General features: G+C 51.7%; 2 protein-coding genes across 3 annotated transcripts in view; both read left to right on the top strand.

The window, feature by feature from the left end:
* Window positions 1-19283, top strand: part of RASAL3 (RAS protein activator like 3) — a 140730-nt gene that overhangs the window by 66062 nt on the left and 55385 nt on the right. The gene's annotated exons all lie outside the window — the stretch shown is intronic.
* PGLYRP2 (peptidoglycan recognition protein 2) lies at window positions 628-18454 on the top strand. Its single transcript, XM_082204989.1, has 5 exons — window positions 628-781; window positions 5249-5358; window positions 6177-7073; window positions 9078-9288; window positions 17931-18454. Exons 2-5 carry the CDS (start codon window positions 5298-5300, stop codon window positions 18265-18267), a joined length of 1506 nt encoding a protein of 501 aa, XP_082061115.1. The 5' UTR covers window positions 628-781; window positions 5249-5297; the 3' UTR covers window positions 18268-18454.

The following is a 19283-nucleotide window of genomic DNA, read 5'->3' as shown; positions in this document are numbered from 1 at the left end:
GTCAGCTCTACAATCGTACATTGGTTTTCAAACAGCTTAGTTCTCAAACATTTTGACTCCCTTATGCTGCAAACCTGGAAGTGACTGTTCCGGTTTGCGAACTATTTTTGGAAGCTGAACGTCTGATGGGGCTTCCACAGCTTCTGATAGGCTGCAGGAGCTTCCTGCAGCCAATCAGAAGCCGCGCTTTGGTTTCCGAATGTTTTGGAAGTCAAACGGACTTCTGGAACGGATTCCATTCAACTTCCAAGGTACGACTGTAATGTGTTTTCTCCCCATTCTCTGCACATGGTGGACACTTTCATCAGCAAACACAGAACACCATCTTCTTCTCCACTGACTGAATCCACCAGGCATAATTTCTGCCACTTTGGAGATGCCGAGGAAATGAAACCCTTACCCTGCTGCCTCGGTTTCCCCACCCCCAGATACCAAAGGATTGCGTGCCTTCATGTGTTGCCCTACTTTGTTTAGGTTCCTTGTGTCAATAATGTGCCTCCCAGCAGAGCACTGCCAAATCCCTGCTTGGAGCGCTTAGGGGATCTCCCTCAGCAGGTCAACAAGGTCAGAGCGCTGGGAATTCCTCCGAGCAGAGGGGTTGGGTAGCTCACCCACGTTGACAGAGCAGGTTTGCTAGCGGTGCAGAAACGGCAGCCTGTCGCATCTGTCACGAACGTGGGGAAATCGCATGGGTAAGGCTGTCCGGCTGTCAGGAATGGTATAAGATCCCTGAGCCCAGGTAGCTGGCAGCATTACCACACTGGTTCCCTGCATGAGGAAGGTAAGCATCCATTTTCCAATTAGAACATTAGCAGTGGCAAAGTTTTTATTGGTGGTTGCAAGAACCAATGATCCCTATATTCTGAACAAAATGCTTGTTTAACCTGGAGGTAGGCTGTATGAATTGTGTATTGCTTTGTAACAATTTGTTGGGTCTCTGGACCGTAATAAAGATTGTTGTTGTTGTTGTCCAGTTAGATAGCATAGGGGAATGGCTCTTGCGGGCTTTGGTGATGGGATTGCACATAGAGCACAGTGCATAGAGGTGCCCTCTTCATCTTTCTCCTCCCCTAAAAGAGGACAGGCTATTCTCCCCAGGGCTACTGCACTCACCAGGAGTTCAGTCCTAAAGGATGTTGCAAACTCCCTATTTTCTGGTTCTAAGTCTCCTCTGCATCTCACCCTTGTTGTTGTTTAGTCGTTTGGTCATGTCTGACTCTTTGTGACCCCATGGACCAGAGCACGCCAGGCACTCCTGTCTTCCACTGCCTCCCGCAGTTTGGTCAAACTCATGCTGGTAGCTTCGAGAACACTGTCCAACCATCTCGTCCTCTGTCGTCCCCTTCTCCTTGTGCCCTCCATCTTTCCCAGCATCAGGGTCTTTTCCAGGGAGTCTTCTCTTCTCATGAGGTGGCCAAAGTATTGGAGCCTCAGCTTCAGGATGTGTCCTTCCAGTGAGCACTCAGGGCTGATTTCCTTAAGAATGGATAGGTTTGATCTTCTTGCAGTCCATGGGACTCTCAAGAGTCTCCTCTAGCACCATAATTCAAAAGCATCAATTCTATGGCGATCAGCCTTCTTTATGGTCCAGCTCTCACTTCCATACATCACTACTGGGAAAACCATAGTTTTAACTATATGGACCTTTGCCGGAAAGGTGATGTCTCTGCTTTTTAAGATGCTGTCTAGGTTTGTCATTGCAGCATCTCACCCTAGCTGCGCCAAAACTGTTGTGATCCCATAAATTCCAGGGATTTTATGCCCTTGAGAGAAATGGCTGTGGAGTGGAGAATCCCTGTAGGAGGAGTTTTCCAGGGCAGCACTGAATAGCTTTTCTCTGTTGTGTTTAGGAAGCTGAAATGTAGAATTACAAAATTCTTCCTTTTACAACTAGAAAACCCATAGGGGCTACTGTGGTGGAAAGGAAGCTATGCTGAAATGCAGCCTCCTCACCTCCTGAAACCCTACAGAGACATGACTAATTCCACTGCTATAGAAATCTGCCGGGTGCTGTAATAAGCACAGAAATGCTGGTTACTTGCCCAAAGGAATGTTATTTCTGGATTCAACTGACAAGAACAGGGAGGGATCAGGAATATACGAGTAATCTGGATAGGGAGACAGGTTTTACTAAAGAAGCGAGGAAAATGGAATTCTGGTTTCTAAACTTACAGAAGAAAGAAGGCTTCAGTGTTTGTCACCTGTGTTCTATCATCATGAGGACTACAATCCTGAAATAGCAACTGGATTCTGCATCAGAGGCCATTTGCTGCAGATTCTGAGATATACACCCTTGCCCATGCCATGGCTTTCATCAGAAGGGGCACATTTTTTTGGGTGATGTTCTAAGCTTTGATCTAACCACAGTATCTTTGCTGAATTTTGGGGTGGGTGGGTAGGAGGAATAATGGCCAAGCCCCTCTTGCAAAGGGAGGAGGAAAACGAAGTTGTTGTGCAATGAGCAAGTTGTTAATAATTGTTTATATTCTGCTGGGAGAGGCCCAGAGTGGCTGGGAAAACCCAGCCAGATGGGTAGGGAATTAATAATAATAATTAATTTAAAAAAATATTAGTGGGTTGTGATGCCTAGGTCCAGATTAAAATGTGTAGGATGACGGACAGAATATAAATTTAATCAATTAGTTAATTAATAGAAGAAGAAGAAGCTGGATAGGCAGTCCAGCCTAAATTCTTTCTCTCTCTCTTTGGAGGAGAAAGACACAGTGAGTGGAACTTGACATATTTTAATGAATTGGGGCCAACTGGGTGCAATCATAGCCACTAGAAAACTGAAAATTGTGCGTGGGCATGTGTCAACTCTGCCTACAACCAGCTAGTCTCTTGCAGGCGCCACCAGTGGCTTTGAATTAAGAGCTTTTGATGACAGCACCGCAAACGACTTAAAAAACAGTGTGAAGCGAGACAGGTACCTACCGTAATTCTGTTGCTCGAAACCAGCAGCCTGCAGAAAAGGAGCTGGTTTGTGCAGGAGCCAAATAGTTGCTGCATGCCCAGCAACTGTTTGACTCAGCCCTTGGCATGAGTCATGCTGCCTTCTGCACATTCAAGGAGGCAAACAAGCATACCCACTTGGGTTATGAGGGAGGAAAGTTCACAGGGTTACAAAATGACCCCTCAGATAGATAACAGAGAACATTGTTTATCCTTGGAAAGGCATGTACCGTATCTGGGGAAATCGAATGATTTAGATAGGACTGAACAGGGTGGGAGACCAGCTGTTTCCTCACGAAGGGAAGTGGGCAGTGTGTGTGTGTGTGTGTGTGTGTGTGTGTGTTCAGACTTGCTGCTAAATCATTTTTAGGCTAGGGGTAATTCCTTCCTGATGGGAAGAATAGGTTGCACCATGCAGGGAAGACACCTCTTTTCTTGGAAGGATATGTAGTCTTAATGTTGTACAGTGGTACCTCGGGTTACAGACGCTTCAGGTTACAGATGCTTCGGGTTACAGACTCCACTAACCCAATAATAGTACCTCGGGTTAAGAACTTTGGTTCAGGATGAGAACAGAAATCGTGCGGCGGCAGCACGGTAACAGCGGGAGGCTCATTAGCTAAAGTGGTACCGCAGGTTAATAACAGTTTCAGGTTAAGAACGGACCTCCAGAACGAATTAAGTTCTTAACCCGAGGTACCACTGTACTAAGTGTCCTTCCAGATACCTGCTTCTGCCAGGTAATGTTCCCACTCCCAGTCTGGCTTTTATTTTTAGAAGCTAGACAAGTGCAAAAAATGACACTTCTGGAATCAGTAAGGGTCCAGTATAAGGGCTCCTTCATCCATGTGTTTCCGTCAAGTTTGTTTCAGGGTTGATCTGCACATTCCCTGCATCTTCAGACTATAGGCAATCCGTCATAGCTGCAATACTGGGTGCCTCAGGGATGCAGGTGACACTGTAGTCTAAACCACTGAGCCTCTTGGGCTTGCCGATCAGGTCAGCGGTTTGAACCCCCATGACGGGGTGAGCTCCCATTGCTCTGTCCCAGCTCCTGCCAACCTAGCAGTTCAAAAGCATGCCAGCGTGAGGAGATAAATAGGCACCACTGCAGCAGGAAGGTAAATGGCATTTCCATGCACTTTGGTTTCCGTCACGGTGTTCTGTAGTGCTAGAAGCAGTTTAGTCCTGCTGGCCACGTGACCCGGAAAGCTGTCTGTGGACAAACACTGGCTCCCTCAGCCTGAAAGCGAGATGAGCGCCGCAACCCCATAGTCACCTTTGATTGGACTTAACCATCCAGGGGTCCTTTACCTTTACCTTTTACTGGGTGCCTGTTTGCTGCTGTTCAGCAAGCCCAGCAAGGTCCAAACTGACAGTTCCCTGAACAAAAATGTGCTCCATTGCATGTTCTGAGCAAGCCAAGCTGATGTAATACTTACACCACAATCCTAACTGCATCTACGTGGAAGTAAGTCCCTCTGAGGGATGATAGGGCTTACTCCCAGGTAAGTGGGGGCTAGTCCCTAGTCCTGTTTGCACTTAAATGTAGGCCTATTTAACTCAATGGGATTCTTTTCTGGGCAGACATGTATATGATTGTGGTGGTAACTGAAATGCAGTGTTACATCTAGAGAAAGTTTGGTTGTGTATGTCACTGAGGAGTAATAAGAGAAAAAAATATGTGCTGGTCAGCTGCATTCATGGACAGCTGTTGTTGCAAGGCACTTTTCAAGGAGAAGTCAGACATAGGGTGCATTGCACTAATCTAATCCAGAAATCACCAAGGCTATGTGTGACCTCATAGCAAGATCTTTCATATCCAGGAAAGAACGCTGTCTGTCACAGCTGCCTCCTGAATACCCTGAACAAAAGCCAGGTTCAAAAATAAGCTATGCACTTGACCATTCTTTCACTAATAAAATACAATGGAAAGTTTTTTTTAACAGTCCCAAGAACATTCTGCACACATCTGTATCTCTGGACAGCTTTCTAGGTATTTGCAGATCAATTGCAGCAGAACAGGGTACAATTTTTTTTAGAACTTGTGGAACATCAGCATTTGCTTTGCAACACCATTCAAGGGCCCTTAAAAAGCCACTTTCTACAGAGCTTCTCAAGTGAAGGGGTGAAATTTGCATGTTCTGAAGACAGGCTTTGCCATTCAGGATGATGGGGGGGGGATGGTCTGGGGATGTTGTGAACCACTGCCTTTCCTCATTGGCTCCAGCTCACATTCAGCAGTCCAGCCCCTTGACATTTATTTGTTTCTCCCCTTCCCGCCTCATTGCTTCAGGTGCCAGCTGGCTCCACAATCAAAGGCTGCACTTCACCCAGCAGACGAGATGTTGCTACCATGGCTGAGCCTCGTACCTGCGCTTTTCTGTGTCTCCGCGGACAGTACAGGTAAGACTCGACCAATATGCACCCAGCGCTGTGCTAGCTCTGTTCTCCCAAAGCCTCTGGGGTGAGAAACGAATGAGTTTGAGAAGGACAGAAGGGAATGGGCAGGGGCCTGAATTCTGTTTGAAATCACAGGTGTCCAGGGAATCTGCTTCTAGCCCTGCCTCAAAACTTCCACTATTCCTGCATGCTTTTGCCGGATGGATAACCAGAACGCCTCACAAGCGCTATTCATTTCTGTTTTAATTCTCTCTCTTCACAAAGGGCATGTTCTGATAGACCTAATATGAGTCAGCCAATATGGTTACCAACAGCTGACTTGCATTAGCTGAGCAGTGTGTGAATTTTACAGTCCTGGCATCGGTTGCCAAAGGGCAGCCCGGTTCATTCAGGCATAGGCTACAATCCTGTACCTACTTACCTGGTGGTTGCCTGATTTTCCTCTGTGCCAGCCCAGCCCTTGCCACCAACACCTCCAGGCGGGTGGGCACAGAGCCTGTGCACCAGCTCAGCCCTTGCCACCAGAGCCAAGTTGGGCTGCACTGTGCCATCTGCCTGCCTGTGGAGGGAGGAGACCAGCCGTCAACACAGCCCTTGACAAGTGAATACCCCCAGTGCTGGCTGAGAGGCCATTCAGTTAGAGACCCCCTTGCCTGGGGGTACCTGGTTTGCGCCCCCTAAAAACTGTGGGCCCAGGGCTATGCCCCCCCTGACCCCATGCCACTTTCCCCACAGAAAGCTGCTCTTTAACATCTGCTTTCTCTTGTCCCACTGTCTGCTTGCTCACTCCAATTGTGATATTTCAATCCTGCCCTTTCCAGATTATTCAACATTGCACATGGACTCTGTGACTGGAGTTCTGGAAGACTTTGAATCCCAGCTGAGAGGGACCCCGGACCAGACTGTGACAGAGCTTTTCCGGGAGCTGGAGTGTTGTGAGGGCGAGCTCTGCCAGCTTCTCCTCGGCCCCGTGACTTCGGCTCCCTCAGATGTGTCTTATTTGAGTGAGCAGCAGAGCATTTTCCTCAAAAACCTGGTGAACCATGAGGTTGATGCCTCCTTGGTAGAACATGGGGTGGTCTTGACTCCTGATGGGACTACAGTTTCGCTCAGTCCCCTTCTTGCTGGGATAGCTGCAGGGCTCCAGAGGAGCCATAAGGAGACTCTGCGTGCCACACCTTCGATCGCCAACTCCACCAATAGTTCTGTGGTAGAGCTACCCCTCACTCTGGAGCCCCTCTTCGCCACAACAATCGCCATGGACCTCGGCAAAGCCTTTCTCCTTTTTCACACCAACCAAAGCCAGGTGGCCCTGGGACCAGACGGCTGCTGGGACAGCATCTCTGCACCTCAAAAATTCACCTTGATGGGGGCTCCCTCGACTCTTCCAGATGCTTTTATCAATGGTGCAATGGATGGCCTCATTCTTGGTACTTACTTGGCAGAGAAAGCAGATCCGCCATCCAACCTCAGTGTCCTGCTGAAGGATTATTATGGCGGAGAGGGCCTAGGAGATGAAAGTCCAATGCAGAGCAACTTCCGACGAAAGAACTTTGCAGATCTGGTGAGCAAGGAAAAGCTGAGGATGCAAGTAGAGGATTCTCTCCTCCTGCTCCGGAGGCTGAATGAAAGCAACCCCTTGTTTGATGGCCTCACAAATGAAGAACTGAGATCTGTCGCAAACCGGGCTGTAGAAGAATTCACGGCTTTGTATGTAGGTATGGATCACATGTGGAAAACCATATCCCCAGAACGGATTTATTCCTGTCTCCTGTGTACTTAGGTTGGAGAACTACACTGGCAAAATTCAGAGAAGGGCACATTTTGAAGGATGGGTGCGCTTTAGTTCTCAGATTGTTTCGAAAAGGGCAATACATTCAGCTGTAAATGCACACTGAATCAAATCCCCTCCCACATCCCTTGTTAGAGGTCCTTAAATGTAAATATACTTCTCCTTACTAGTTCTCTGTTTGTCTCCTGCCCTATTCCATCCTAAACAAGAGACCCTCTTACTACATAAATGGGATACTGCCTACATGTACGTCTTTTCAAAGCCCACGTGATTCATTTATTTAACATAATCACATCCCACTTTTCTGCTAAGACGTTTGGGGCAAATTACACAGACTCTCATTTTGTGGAGGGGAAGGGGAAGAATAGAGGACATGGATCTCACTGCAGACCCAGGAAAAAAAGAAGTTGGAAGGACCCCCCCACTCACATTTCTTCCTCCCCCTTGCATTTCTGCAGAGCACACCTTCCTCCAACGTGAGCAACTGGGAGCAGGCCTTTCCTCCCCCCCCCTGTCTGCTCGCCCCTTACCTTCCACCCATGTGCAAAACATTTGGGGCTGCTTGCTTGCCTCCCATGACCCCTCCCCACCCCCTTGCCTCTCCTAATGGCCGGCCAGCCTGCCTCCTCCCAGGTGCCCTTGTTCAGACGTGCTCAGAAATGGTGCCGAAAAGGAGGAAGGCACCAACTTGCACAAAATATTGTGTGTGTGTCCCCCTAAATATTTTATTGGAGGGGCAAGGGGGCCAGGGCCCTGTAGAGTTGGTGCCTATGACATTAGAAATGTAGACCAGGGGTCAGCAAGGTTTACCTCGCCTGGGCTGCTTCACTCCAGCAGAGATCCCTCCATGGGCCAGATTGCGGTTGCGCCCACAATTTCCGACATCTGCGCATGTGCAGATGTGATTTCTGGCACCACCGAAGTGAGTTCTGGCACCGCGGAAGTGAGTTCCCGCACCACGCTGCGTCGGTTTAGCGCAGCACAGCACGCAGGGACTCACTGAGCGGGCAGCTCGGTTCAGGGATGGCTCATGGGCCAGTTAAACAACCCTCGTGGGCCGCTTGTGGCCCATGGGCCTTAGGTTGCCTACCCCTGATGTAGACTGTACATGAACGCATACCTTTCAAGCATCCCGATTTGAGTGGAACCTCCTGGAATTATCAAAGCCGTCCTTGCTTCTGGCTGGATCCTGGGATGTCCCCGTTTGGGGTCCATTGCTCTAGCACGAGTCAGCTGGCTCCCATAAGAGCTTGGGACCAATTCTGATCACTAGGATTTTGGAGGGTATGTTAATGTGAAATGTAACCGGGTAGGGGGAACCATATGAGCCTGGTTTATCCTGATGCACAAGGATAGTTGAGAGTGAAATCACATAATAGCTCTAAGCACATGGAGAGCTGGTTGCCTGTGATATGGCTCTAGGATGCAGGTGGCGCTGTGGTCTAAACCACGGAGCCTCTTGGGCTTGCTGATCAGAAGGTCGATGGTTCGAATCCCACTGATGGGGTGAGCTCCCGTTGCTCTGTCCCAGCTCCTGCCAACCTAGCAGTTCGAAAGCACGCCAGTGCAAGTAGATAAATAGGTACCGCTGTGACGGGAAGGTAAAAGGCATTTCTGTGCGCTCTGGTTTCCGTCACGGTGTTCTGTTGCGCCAGAAGCAGTTTAGTCATGCTGGCCACATGACCCAACAAGCTGTCTATGGACAAATGCTGGCTCCCTCAGCCTGAAAGCGAAATGAGGTCCACAACCCCATAGTCGCCTTTGACTGGACTGATCCATCCAGGAGTCCTTTATCTACCTTTACCTAGGAGCTGTGCCTCAAATAACACCTTTGTCCTACAATTTGCCCCTCCACCAAGCAGACATGCTGGCTGACCTGCTTTCTAACTGCATGACCTACTTTATCGGCCGTGTTCTTCTCCCCTCACAGAGTGTCCTGCAATCATCCCACGGTGCATGTGGGGTGCCCGACCCTACAGAGGAACACCCGCGCAGCTTCAGTTGCCCCTGGGCTTCGTATACATCCACCACACTAGCACCCCTGCAAAGCCATGCCGTAGCTTCCCATCGTGTGCAGCGGACATGCGCTCGATGCAGAGATTCCACCAGGATTTCCGTGGCTGGGATGACATTGGCTACAGGTAAGCACAGTCCTATTGTAATACACAGCTAGGAATGGACAGATCTGTCACCTGTTAAGAGTTGTTTTCATAGGTTTTTCATTCCATTTCTGAATTAATGTGCATTAAAATATTCAAAACAATGCTTTCTAAACCCTATCTAAGTGTGTATTTTCTCTCACCATGCATATCTAAAGGCAGATTCCAATCAACTCAAGCTGCGAAATAACTGTCTTGCAGCCTTTGAAGAAGTGCAGTTTCTGGTGGATAACTTAGTTCTCATTTGTGTGTTAGGATGGATCTAAACACAGGTCTAAACCACAGAGCCTAGGGGTTGCTGATCAGGTCGGTGGTTCGAATCCCCGCGACGGGGTGAGCTCCTATTCTTTGGTCCCAGCTCCTGGCCACTTAGCAGTTCGAAAGCACGTCAAAGTGCATGTAGATAAATAGGTACCGCTCCAGCGGGAAGGTAAATGGCGTTTCTGTGTACTGTTCTGGTTTGCCAGAAGTGGCTTAGTCATACTAGCCACATGACCCGGAAGCTGTCTGCGGACAAACGCCTGCTCCCTCAGCCTATAGAGCGAGATGAGCTGGCAACCCCAGAGTCGTCCGCAATTGGATCTAATGGTCAGAGATATCTTTACCTTTAAACACAGGAAAGCAACGCTATAAATAAGCCAGAAATTACATCGTTTTAACAAAAGAAAAAAATCTCTATGATGTTTTAAAATCTCCTTCTCTCTGGCGCCATCTTGTGTTGCATGTTTATAGTGCATTCAAATCGCTGTTTCTTTGCTAATGCAGCTGAGTCCTTATTCCACCCAGGGCATATCAAGGCCATTTAATTAATAAGTATGGGTGAATATCAAATTCCTCAAGCATCCCTATGTTTGACGCACCGTAGGCTCAGAGAAGATTTCCCAGTGCAGAATCCTGCAAAAGGTGAATTGAGTTCTGGAAGTTGGGGTGAAATTGCAGTTAGAGGTCCTTCTCATCCAAACCCATGCCATTCTTGGATAAAAATAAATAAATGAGGTCTAGTTCTCTGTGTTTCAGGTACACCACTTAACTTCAGACTGCTGGTGGGGGCTCATTTACTGGTAAATAAATAACTAAAACCCCTGCACAAAGAAAGCTAGCACCATATAGGAAAGCCAGTCTAGAACCTATTTCCAGACTTCTAATTTGTGGATATTTTTGCATGGTTGTTGAGCATTCCATCATGCCAGGTGCCTTCTCAACTATGGCCTGAAGTGATACCTTCCAAACAAAAGTTTATTACTACACCAAGAACTATGAAATTCCCAGATCAAGGAAAGGATCATAATCTAGTCCAGCTTCTGATCCCAAACGCTTAATTTCACTCCTTTTGACACTGGGGTATAAGACTAGAGTTCACGGAAAAGATGGGCTTTTTTTCATCTGGAACTCACCGGAACTCAGTTCCAGCATTTCTCAGGTAGGACACATTGTCATTACAGTGGTACCTCAGGTTACATACACTTCAGGTTGCATACTGTCAGGGGTTCAGAAGCAGAGACGCAGAGAAGGGTGGAAACAGAGAGCGAGGGGGAGGAAGCCGAAGGGAGAATGAGTGATGATGACGACCCGAGATCTCCAAGCCTAAGCAGTGAGTCAGAGGACTCCCAAAAGGGAGCCCCAGTGAGCAGAGCAAGGGGGGGATCCGGGGGGACACCCCAGGAGGAAGGGAACAGAGGAGATTCAGAGAGCAGCAGCTGGAAGTCGGGACCCACGCTCAAGACTGAGAGCAGCAGGGAGGAAGGCAGCCAGGCATCGGGTTCCGGAGGCCGTCAGCAGGAGGGAGGGCACGAGTCAAGGGTGGTCACGCCCTCCTCAGAGAGCGAGGCAACGGTCAAGAGGAAAGTAGAGAGTTGGGCGCGCGCGCCAAGTTCAAATGCAGCGGAAGCTGGAGCAGTAAGCAGCCCGGAGAGTGAGCCAGGTCCCAAAGCCCGCCGAAAGGAAGCGGAAGGATCAGGGGGGTCAGCGTCAGAGGAGAGTAGAAGGGAGGAGTCCCAGGGGGGCAGAAGGACCCAGAGACGTAGGGAGAGGCGAAGGAGGTGGAGCAAGGCTAGGGTATTAAGCTGGTGTGCAAGAGGCGGGGACTCAGATGGGTCTTCGCCGACCTAGGGCAGAAGGTGTAGAGCTGCACGCTGCAGTTCGGAAATGAAACCTGTAACTCAATAAAGACTCTTTTAAAGTGGACGCTGTGTGGCGTGGTCCTATGTGAGCTGGGACCTGGTAGCAGCTCTGACAGTAAGACCCATCTCATCAAAGCTTCAGAAACCTGAAACCTCGCAGCGGGAGCAGAAGCCGCTAGGGGAGGAAGAGGGGTGTCTGTAAGCAAGCTCACAAAGGTTAGCAAGATGACGGAAGAACAGAGGATCTCCGCGCTGCAAGAGGCAGTGACCCAGTTGTCCTCAGAGGTATTGGCTTCCAAGAAACGGGAGGAGGAGACTACAGCCGCCTACAGAGACCTACACGCCAGGTTTGAAATGCTTGTTAAGCAAGGGCAACCGGGACCCAGACCGGAGGGCGTGGGATTGGCACGGAGAGCAGGAGGGCTTGTGGCTCACTTCGATGGGACTTTGCAACAGTACCCTAATTTTAGAGCAGACGTAATGTGCGCACTGCAACTGCTGGCAAAAGACTTTAGAGATGAGGAAGAGAAGGTGGGGTTCATATTGTCCCATTTGCATGGGGATGCCAAAGCCTGGCTGCGCAATTTGTGGAGGGATAAAGATCCGGCGCTTCAGAATGCAGATGCCTTTATCAAAGCGATGGATGCGTGTTTTTTGTCTACTATTGATGTGGATCTTGCCAGACGGGAGATTCATGGACTAAAACAAGGGAGGGCGAGCGTCCGGCAGTATCATGCCCGATTTTTTGCGCTGGTCAGTGCTTTAGAATGGGATCGGGATTCGCCCCCTGTCAGAGACCTCTTCTGGGAGGGTCTAAGTTCTGCGGTTAAGGATGAAATTGCAAGGGGGGAGAGGCCCCGAAGCACGCAGGAGGTGGTCCAAAGGGCGCTGACTGTGGGGGTGAGGCTGGAAGAACGTCCATGGTGCAGAGATGAAGGACGTGGAGGGCGCGAAGCAGCGAGAAGTTTCTCTTTCGTTCCGAGGGAAGCAGCGCGTGCGCAATCCACACCTCCGCCAGGAGGGGGAGGGGAACCGATGGAGGTTGGAGGTGCAAGGGCTCAGTCAGCAGCCAGAGCCCTAGCACCGGCAGCAGTGAAAGCGAAGCCTCCTAGAGGGAACAGGAAGTGTTACATCTGCGAGGATCCAGGCCATTTGGCGAAGGAGTGTCCCCGGAGGCTCCACAAGCACACTGCAGCCTCAGCAATGGTGACTGCAGCAACGCAGCAAGGAGAACCACAGCAGGGAAACGACGATGTCTGGCTGGAGACGGAGGCACTGGGGCCCAGCCAGACGCATCTGTGAAGCAGTCCCCAGCGATATTGCAACCCACGGATCCCCTCCCACCCAAACCAGTAGTGCAGCTCACAGCGTCTCTCCAGCTACCCAACGGCGTCACTATCGAAGTGCCGCTTTCTGTGGATTCTGGAAGCAACGCAGACTTTATAGCGCAGAGCTTTGTGGAGCAGCACGCTATACAGCTATTGCCTGCCACTCTGCCCCGGCAAGTCGTCACAGTGGATGGCAGAGAGTTGCTAGGGGGGCAGGTGGTGAAGCAGACGCCACCAATGGTGATGCGCCTTGGCAACCACAGGGAAGTCATCAGTTTTAATGTCACCCAACTGTCGGACACGCCCATTGTGTTGGGCATGAGTTGGCTGGACAGGCACAGTCCGACACTGGCTTGGTACCAGAGACAACTGATCTTCGGCTCCTCTTATTGCGCAGAACACTGCATCCTGCCCCGACGGGAGGGAGAGGAGGAGGAATCACAACTGCAGTTGGGAACGTTGCAAGCGGTCCCCCACAAATACGCGAACTTTTTGGAGGTCTTCTGCGAGAAGGAGGCGGACAAGCTACCCCCTCACCGGCCATATGACTGCAAGATTGACCTCCTACCGGGGGCGACGCTGCCGAAGGGGCGGCTATACTCCATGTCTGAAGATGAAATGCAGGAACTCAAACAGTTCATCAAGCATAACCTGGAGCGTGGCTTCATCAGAGAGTCCAAGGCAGTGGGGGGCAGTCCCGTTTTCTTCGTGAAAAAGAAAGACACGCCCCAAAAAAGACTCGTTGTGGACTACCGCCTTTTGAACCAGATGACCAAACCGTCTGATTACCCCATGCCCAGGATTGACGACCTCCTCGCGACGGTGCGCAAGGGACGCGTGTTCACCAAGTTGGACCTACGAGGGGCGTACAATCTCATCCGCATGCGGGAGGGCGATGAGTGGAAGACGGCCATGTTCACACCGCTGGGCACCTACGAGTACAGGGTTATGCCCTTTGGATTACAAAATGGCTCTCACTGTTTTCAAGCTTTTATGCATCACGTGTTGGAGGGACTCCTCTACAAGACATGCGTCTGCTTCCTGGATGACATCCTGATTTTCTCGGACTCGCAGCAAGCTCACGACCGAGACGTGAGGGAGGTGCTCAGCAGGTTGCAACAACATAGACTGTACGCCAAGCTGGAGAAGTGCCAGTTCGACACGACGGAGGTGGATTTCCTGGGATACAAGTTGTCGGACAAGGGGATAGCCATGGACAGCACCAAGGTTCGTGCGGTATTGGATTGGAAGAGCCCGCGCAACCGGAAGGAGGTCCAGCGGTTTGTCGGCTTCGCCAACTTCTATCGCAAGTTTATCAAGGGGTTCGCGATGCAGACGGCAGCAATTACGGACACGCTCAGCTCCAAAAAAAAGAAATTCATCTGGACGGAGCAGGCGGAGCAGTCCTTTCAAGCGCTCAAGCATCTCTTCGCATCGGAGAAGCAACTGCTGCATATCGACCCCAGTAAACCGTTGAGGGTAGAGACAGACGCGTCAGACAGAGCCGTGGGAGCTGTTCTGCTGCAGCGAGACCCGCAGGGGGTGTGGCGGCCGGGAGCGTTCTACTCCAGAAAGCTCAGCAAGTCGGAGCAGAACTACACCATCTGGGACAGGGAGTTGCTAGCCATTCATGCAGCTTTCAAGGCGTGGAGGCACTTCCTAATCGGCGCCAAGCACACGGTGCAGGTCTGCACGGACCACAAGAATCTGGAGCACTGGCGCACGGCTCAGTTCCTGAACCAGAGGCAGATACGTTGGGCGGAGTTCTTTGCTGACTTCAATTTCCGAATAGAGTACGTCCCAGGCGACACCAACATCATGGCGGATGCACTGTCCCGAAAACCGCAATACCTAGAAGAGGTGACGCCAGCGGCGGCCATGCACATCTTCGCACCGACGGCGTGGGCGTGTGCCTCAGCTACAGTAGACCTGGATGCGGTGCGACGTGCATTGCGGGACGACTCATTCGCACAAGACAAGATGGCGGAACTGCTCAGAGGCACGGCTACCACGGACGAGTTCCAGGTGCGGGACGGCTTGCTCCTACGCAAAGGGGCTGTCTATGTACCAGGAGACGACCTTCGCGCCAAGGTACTGCAACAGTTGCACGACGCACCCACGGCCGGTCACTTTGGCACAGAGAAAACGATGGAATTAGTCGCGAGAGACTTCTGGTGGCCCAGGCTGAGAGGGGAGGTCGCGGACTACGTCGCGAGGTGCGACACCTGCCAGAGGGCCAAGCCGGTACACAGACCACCGGCGGGACTGTTAGAACCGCTGCAAACGCCGTTTGAACCGTGGGAGAGGGTGGCCCTGGACTTTGTGACGGATTTACCCAGCTCGAGAGGCAAGACAGCTGTGCTAGTGGTGGTGGACTTGTTCACCAAGATGGCACATTTCATTCCGTGTGCGAAGGTGGCCACGGCGGAACAAACCGCCAAACTGTTCATAGATCACGTGTTCAAAGTGCATGGCCTGCCACGGTCTATCCTGTCCGACCGCGGACGCCAGTTCATCTCGTCTTTCTGGCAGAAGCTGATGGGTTTTCTAAATGTCAAGGTCAATCTGGCATCAGCAAGACACCCGCAGACCAACGGGCAAGCAGAGAGGGTCAATGCCATCATGCAGCAGTACCTGAGATGCTATGCCAATCAACAGCCTGCGACGTGGGTGGATTACCTGCCGCTAGCCGAGTTCGCTTACAACAACACGAAGCACGTGTCCACAGGAGTGACGCCGTTCTTTGCCAACAATGGGAGGCATCCCAGAACCTTCCCGGGACTGGAGAGAGTGGGGGAAGGAGAACCACAGACGGCGGACGCGTTCGCGTCAGAGCTGCAGGCGGTCCACGATCAACTCAGACGGCAGCTGGAGCTAGCTAAGCACGCCTACAAGGTGCAAGCTGACAAGCACAGGCGGGTTGGCGAAGTGATCCAAGTGGGAGACTGGGTCTGGTTGGCAGCCCACGCAGTGCCGACCAGGTCACTTGCCAAGAAGAAGTTGGGGCACAAGCAGATCGGTCCGTACCAAGTCGAAGCGCAGATCAACCCGGTAGCCTTCCGACTGGCGCTGCCGGAGGGTTCCAGAATGCATCCGGTGTTCCACAGGTCGGTGCTCACTCCCTACAAGGCACCTCACAGGTTCCAGGAGCCAGGGACGGCGCCAAGTCCGCTCCGGGAACGGACGGAGACGCGGGGGGTGAAGCACCAGGACCACATCAACGAGGTCACGGAGATTTTGGACTCCAGATGGGGGGAGGAGGGAGTCGAATACCTCTTAGCCAGAGAGGGCACCCGGGCCAGCGCCAATAGCTGGGTACCAGACTACGCTTTGGAGGAACCCCTGCTCAAGGACGAGTTTCATGCCCTCTTCCCACACAAACCCATGCCAGCGAGCTTCTTCGACGACTGGTTGTTCACACCCACACTTTCTTCCAGCACGTTCCATGGATTCGACTCAGAAGGGGAACCCGCACGGAGCACCCGTTCCCCAGAAGGTTCACCGGCAGGTTCGGCATCAGGCAACTCGTATTGGTGGGACGATCGACCAGAGGAGCAATGGCGCAGGAAGTGGCTGGAGATGCCAGGTCGAGCGACCGACGCAGAGACTGACATGGACGTGTTCGGGGAGGACCTCGGGTTCGAGCACGGCGGTACAGAGATGGAAGAGCAACAAGTCAACGTCGACGACCGCGAGGGGGAAGACTCGGAGGTCTTCAGTTGGCGGCCACCCACGGGGAGCGACCTGTATCCAGCATTCCCTCCCATGATGATGGAGCACCCAGCACCCACACCTGACAGCGGGGAGGGGGGAAGGGGGGGCTTCGAGGGGGGGATGGATGTCAGGGGTTCAGAAGCAGAGACGCAGAGAAGGGTGGAAACAGAGAGCGAGGGGGAGGAAGCCGAAGGGAGAATGAGTGATGATGACGACCCGAGATCTCCAAGCCTAAGCAGTGAGTCAGAGGACTCCCAAAAGGGAGCCCCAGTGAGCAGAGCAAGGGGGGGATCCGGGGGGACACCCCAGGAGGAAGGGAACAGAGGAGATTCAGAGAGCAGCAGCTGGAAGTCGGGACCCACGCTCAAGACTGAGAGCAGCAGGGAGGAAGGCAGCCAGGCATCGGGTTCCGGAGGCCGTCAGCAGGAGGGAGGGCACGAGTCAAGGGTGGTCACGCCCTCCTCAGAGAGCGAGGCAACGGTCAAGAGGAAAGTAGAGAGTTGGGCGCGCGCGCCAAGTTCAAATGCAGCGGAAGCTGGAGCAGTAAGCAGCCCGGAGAGTGAGCCAGGTCCCAAAGCCCGCCGAAAGGAAGCGGAAGGATCAGGGGGGTCAGCGTCAGAGGAGAGTAGAAGGGAGGAGTCCCAGGGGGGCAGAAGGACCCAGAGACGTAGGGAGAGGCGAAGGAGGTGGAGCAAGGCTAGGGTATTAAGCTGGTGTGCAAGAGGCGGGGACTCAGATGGGTCTTCGCCGACCTAGGGCAGAAGGTGTAGAGCTGCACGCTGCAGTTCGGAAATGAAACCTGTAACTCAATAAAGACTCTTTTAAAGTGGACGCTGTGTGGCGTGGTCCTATGTGAGCTGGGACCTGGTAGCAGCTCTGACACATACGCTTCAGGTTACAGACTCTGCTAACCCAGAAATATTACCTCGGGTTAAGAACTTTGCTTCAGGATGAGAACAGAAATTGTGCTCCGGCGGTGCGGCGGCAGCAGGAGGCCCCATTAGCTAAAGTGGTGCTTTAGGTTAAGAACAGTTTCAGGTTAAGAACGGACCTCCGGTACTTAACCCGAGGTACCACTGTATAAGAGAATGAGGGAGGTGTTCAGGATGAGTTCCTGCATCATACAGTCATACCTCGGGTTAAATGTGCTTCAGGTTGAGCATTTTCAAGTTACGCTCCACAGCAACCGGGAAGTAATGGAGCGTGTTACTTCTGGGTTTCACTGCTTGCGCATGCGCAGATGCTCAAAATGACTTCACACGCATGCGCAGAAGTGGAAAAACGCGACCCGCGCATGCGCAAATGCGCAGTCGCATCTTACATTCTATTCAGGATGCGAATGGGGCTCCAGAACGGATCCCGTTCGCATCCAGAGGTACCACTGTATAGAGAGAGAGAGAATGACAGCAAGGCTGAGCTCCTTGGTAAGATAATACTTACCGTATTTTCTATCCTTGCACAGCTATGTTGCCGGAGGTGATGGATACATCTACCAGGGGAGAGGCTGGCACTGGGTAGGAGCGCACACACGGAGCTACAACACCAAAGGTTACGGCATCAGCTTCATTGGGGACTACATGGAGGCGCTGCCAGATGCCCACAGCATGGAACTGGTGAAGAACAATTTCATAAAGTGTGCTGTGAGGGGCTCCAAGCTGCAAGCCAACTACACCATCCATGGGCACCGCCAGATGGGGAACACCCTATGCCCGGGAGACAGACTCTTCAAAGAGATTCAAACCTGGAAAGGTTTCGCAGAGAGGTGCTTTACAGACAAGGGTGTTCGTCGCTGCATCTGACGTAGAGCTTCCTGATGTTGTTTCCTGACGTGAGAGTCTTCAAGAACCCATCATCCCACAGACTGGGGGAAGAGTGCCATCAGTGCCCAAGTCCAACACCAGGGGGCGGCTGTTCAACACCTGCAGGGAAGCCAGGGGTGAATTCAAAATCCTTAAGCAAAATAAATGATGGCAGTCATACATACAATACTTTGATTTGAAAATCTGGGGAACGCAAATCTGGGACTATGGTGGGGGCAGTGGTGTGAAAGAAAGGGACTGAAAATAATGAAGGAATGCAGCTGGAGGTGAACTAGAGAAATCTGTCCAAGAGTTACACAGCCAGCCCACTGTGTGCCTCTGCTCCTGTCTGCAAGGGCAAAGGTACAGAATAGAGATACAGAGCCACTGAAAAAAGGCACTTTCATGTGCAAATTTTGTGTTTCCCCTGATGATAACAAAATGCCGTCCCAAATCAGAGCAGGGCAATACCATGCTATATCCAAAGGCATTGCTAGGGGGGTGGGACCCTGCAACTATGACATCCAACGAAAGGGAAGAGGTGGGAGAGGATGCCAGATTTTTGCATCGCTGTGGGTTAAACTACAGAGCCTAGGAATTGCCGATCAGAAGGTCGGCGGTTCAAATCCCCGTGATGGGGTGAGCTCCCGTTGCTCGGTCCCTGCTCCTGCCAACATAGCAATTCAAAAGCATGTCAAAGTGCAAGTAGATAAATAGGTACCACTCTGGTGGGAAGGTAAACGGCATTTCCGTGCGCTGCTCTGGTTCGCCAGAAGTGGCTTGGTTATGCTGGCCACATGACCTGGAAGCTGTACGCTGGCTCCCTTGGCCAATAAAGCAAGATGAGCGCTGCAACCCCAGAGTCGGCCACGACTGGACCTAATGGTCAGGGGTCCTTTTACCTTTACCTTTTAGGGTGCCACTGAAATCTGAGCTCTGACACAGCTATATCATCAGCCCCGGACCTGAAAGCCATGGGGGGAGATTGCACCATTTCACATCTAGCGCCATGTAAG

This window comes from Podarcis vaucheri (genome assembly GCF_965113315.1).
Source record: "Podarcis vaucheri genome assembly, chromosome: 17".
NCBI classification, from domain to species: Eukaryota; Metazoa; Chordata; class Lepidosauria; order Squamata; family Lacertidae; genus Podarcis; species Podarcis vaucheri.
The sequence above is the reverse complement of the archived record's forward strand: the minus strand, read 5'-3'. Positions and strand labels throughout refer to the sequence as shown.

Bases quoted from the DNA above. Each gene is read 5' to 3' on its own strand.
- PGLYRP2 (XM_082204989.1), top strand. From the start codon at position 5,298: ATGTTGCTACCATGGCTGAGCCTCGTACCTGCGCTTTTCTGTGTCTCC. The intron at 7,074-9,077 runs GTATGGATCACA...CTCCCCTCACAG, and splicing joins ATTCACGGCTTTGTATGTAG to AGTGTCCTGCAATCATCCCA. The intron at 9,289-17,930 runs GTAAGCACAGTC...ATCCTTGCACAG, and splicing joins TGGGATGACATTGGCTACAG to CTATGTTGCCGGAGGTGATG.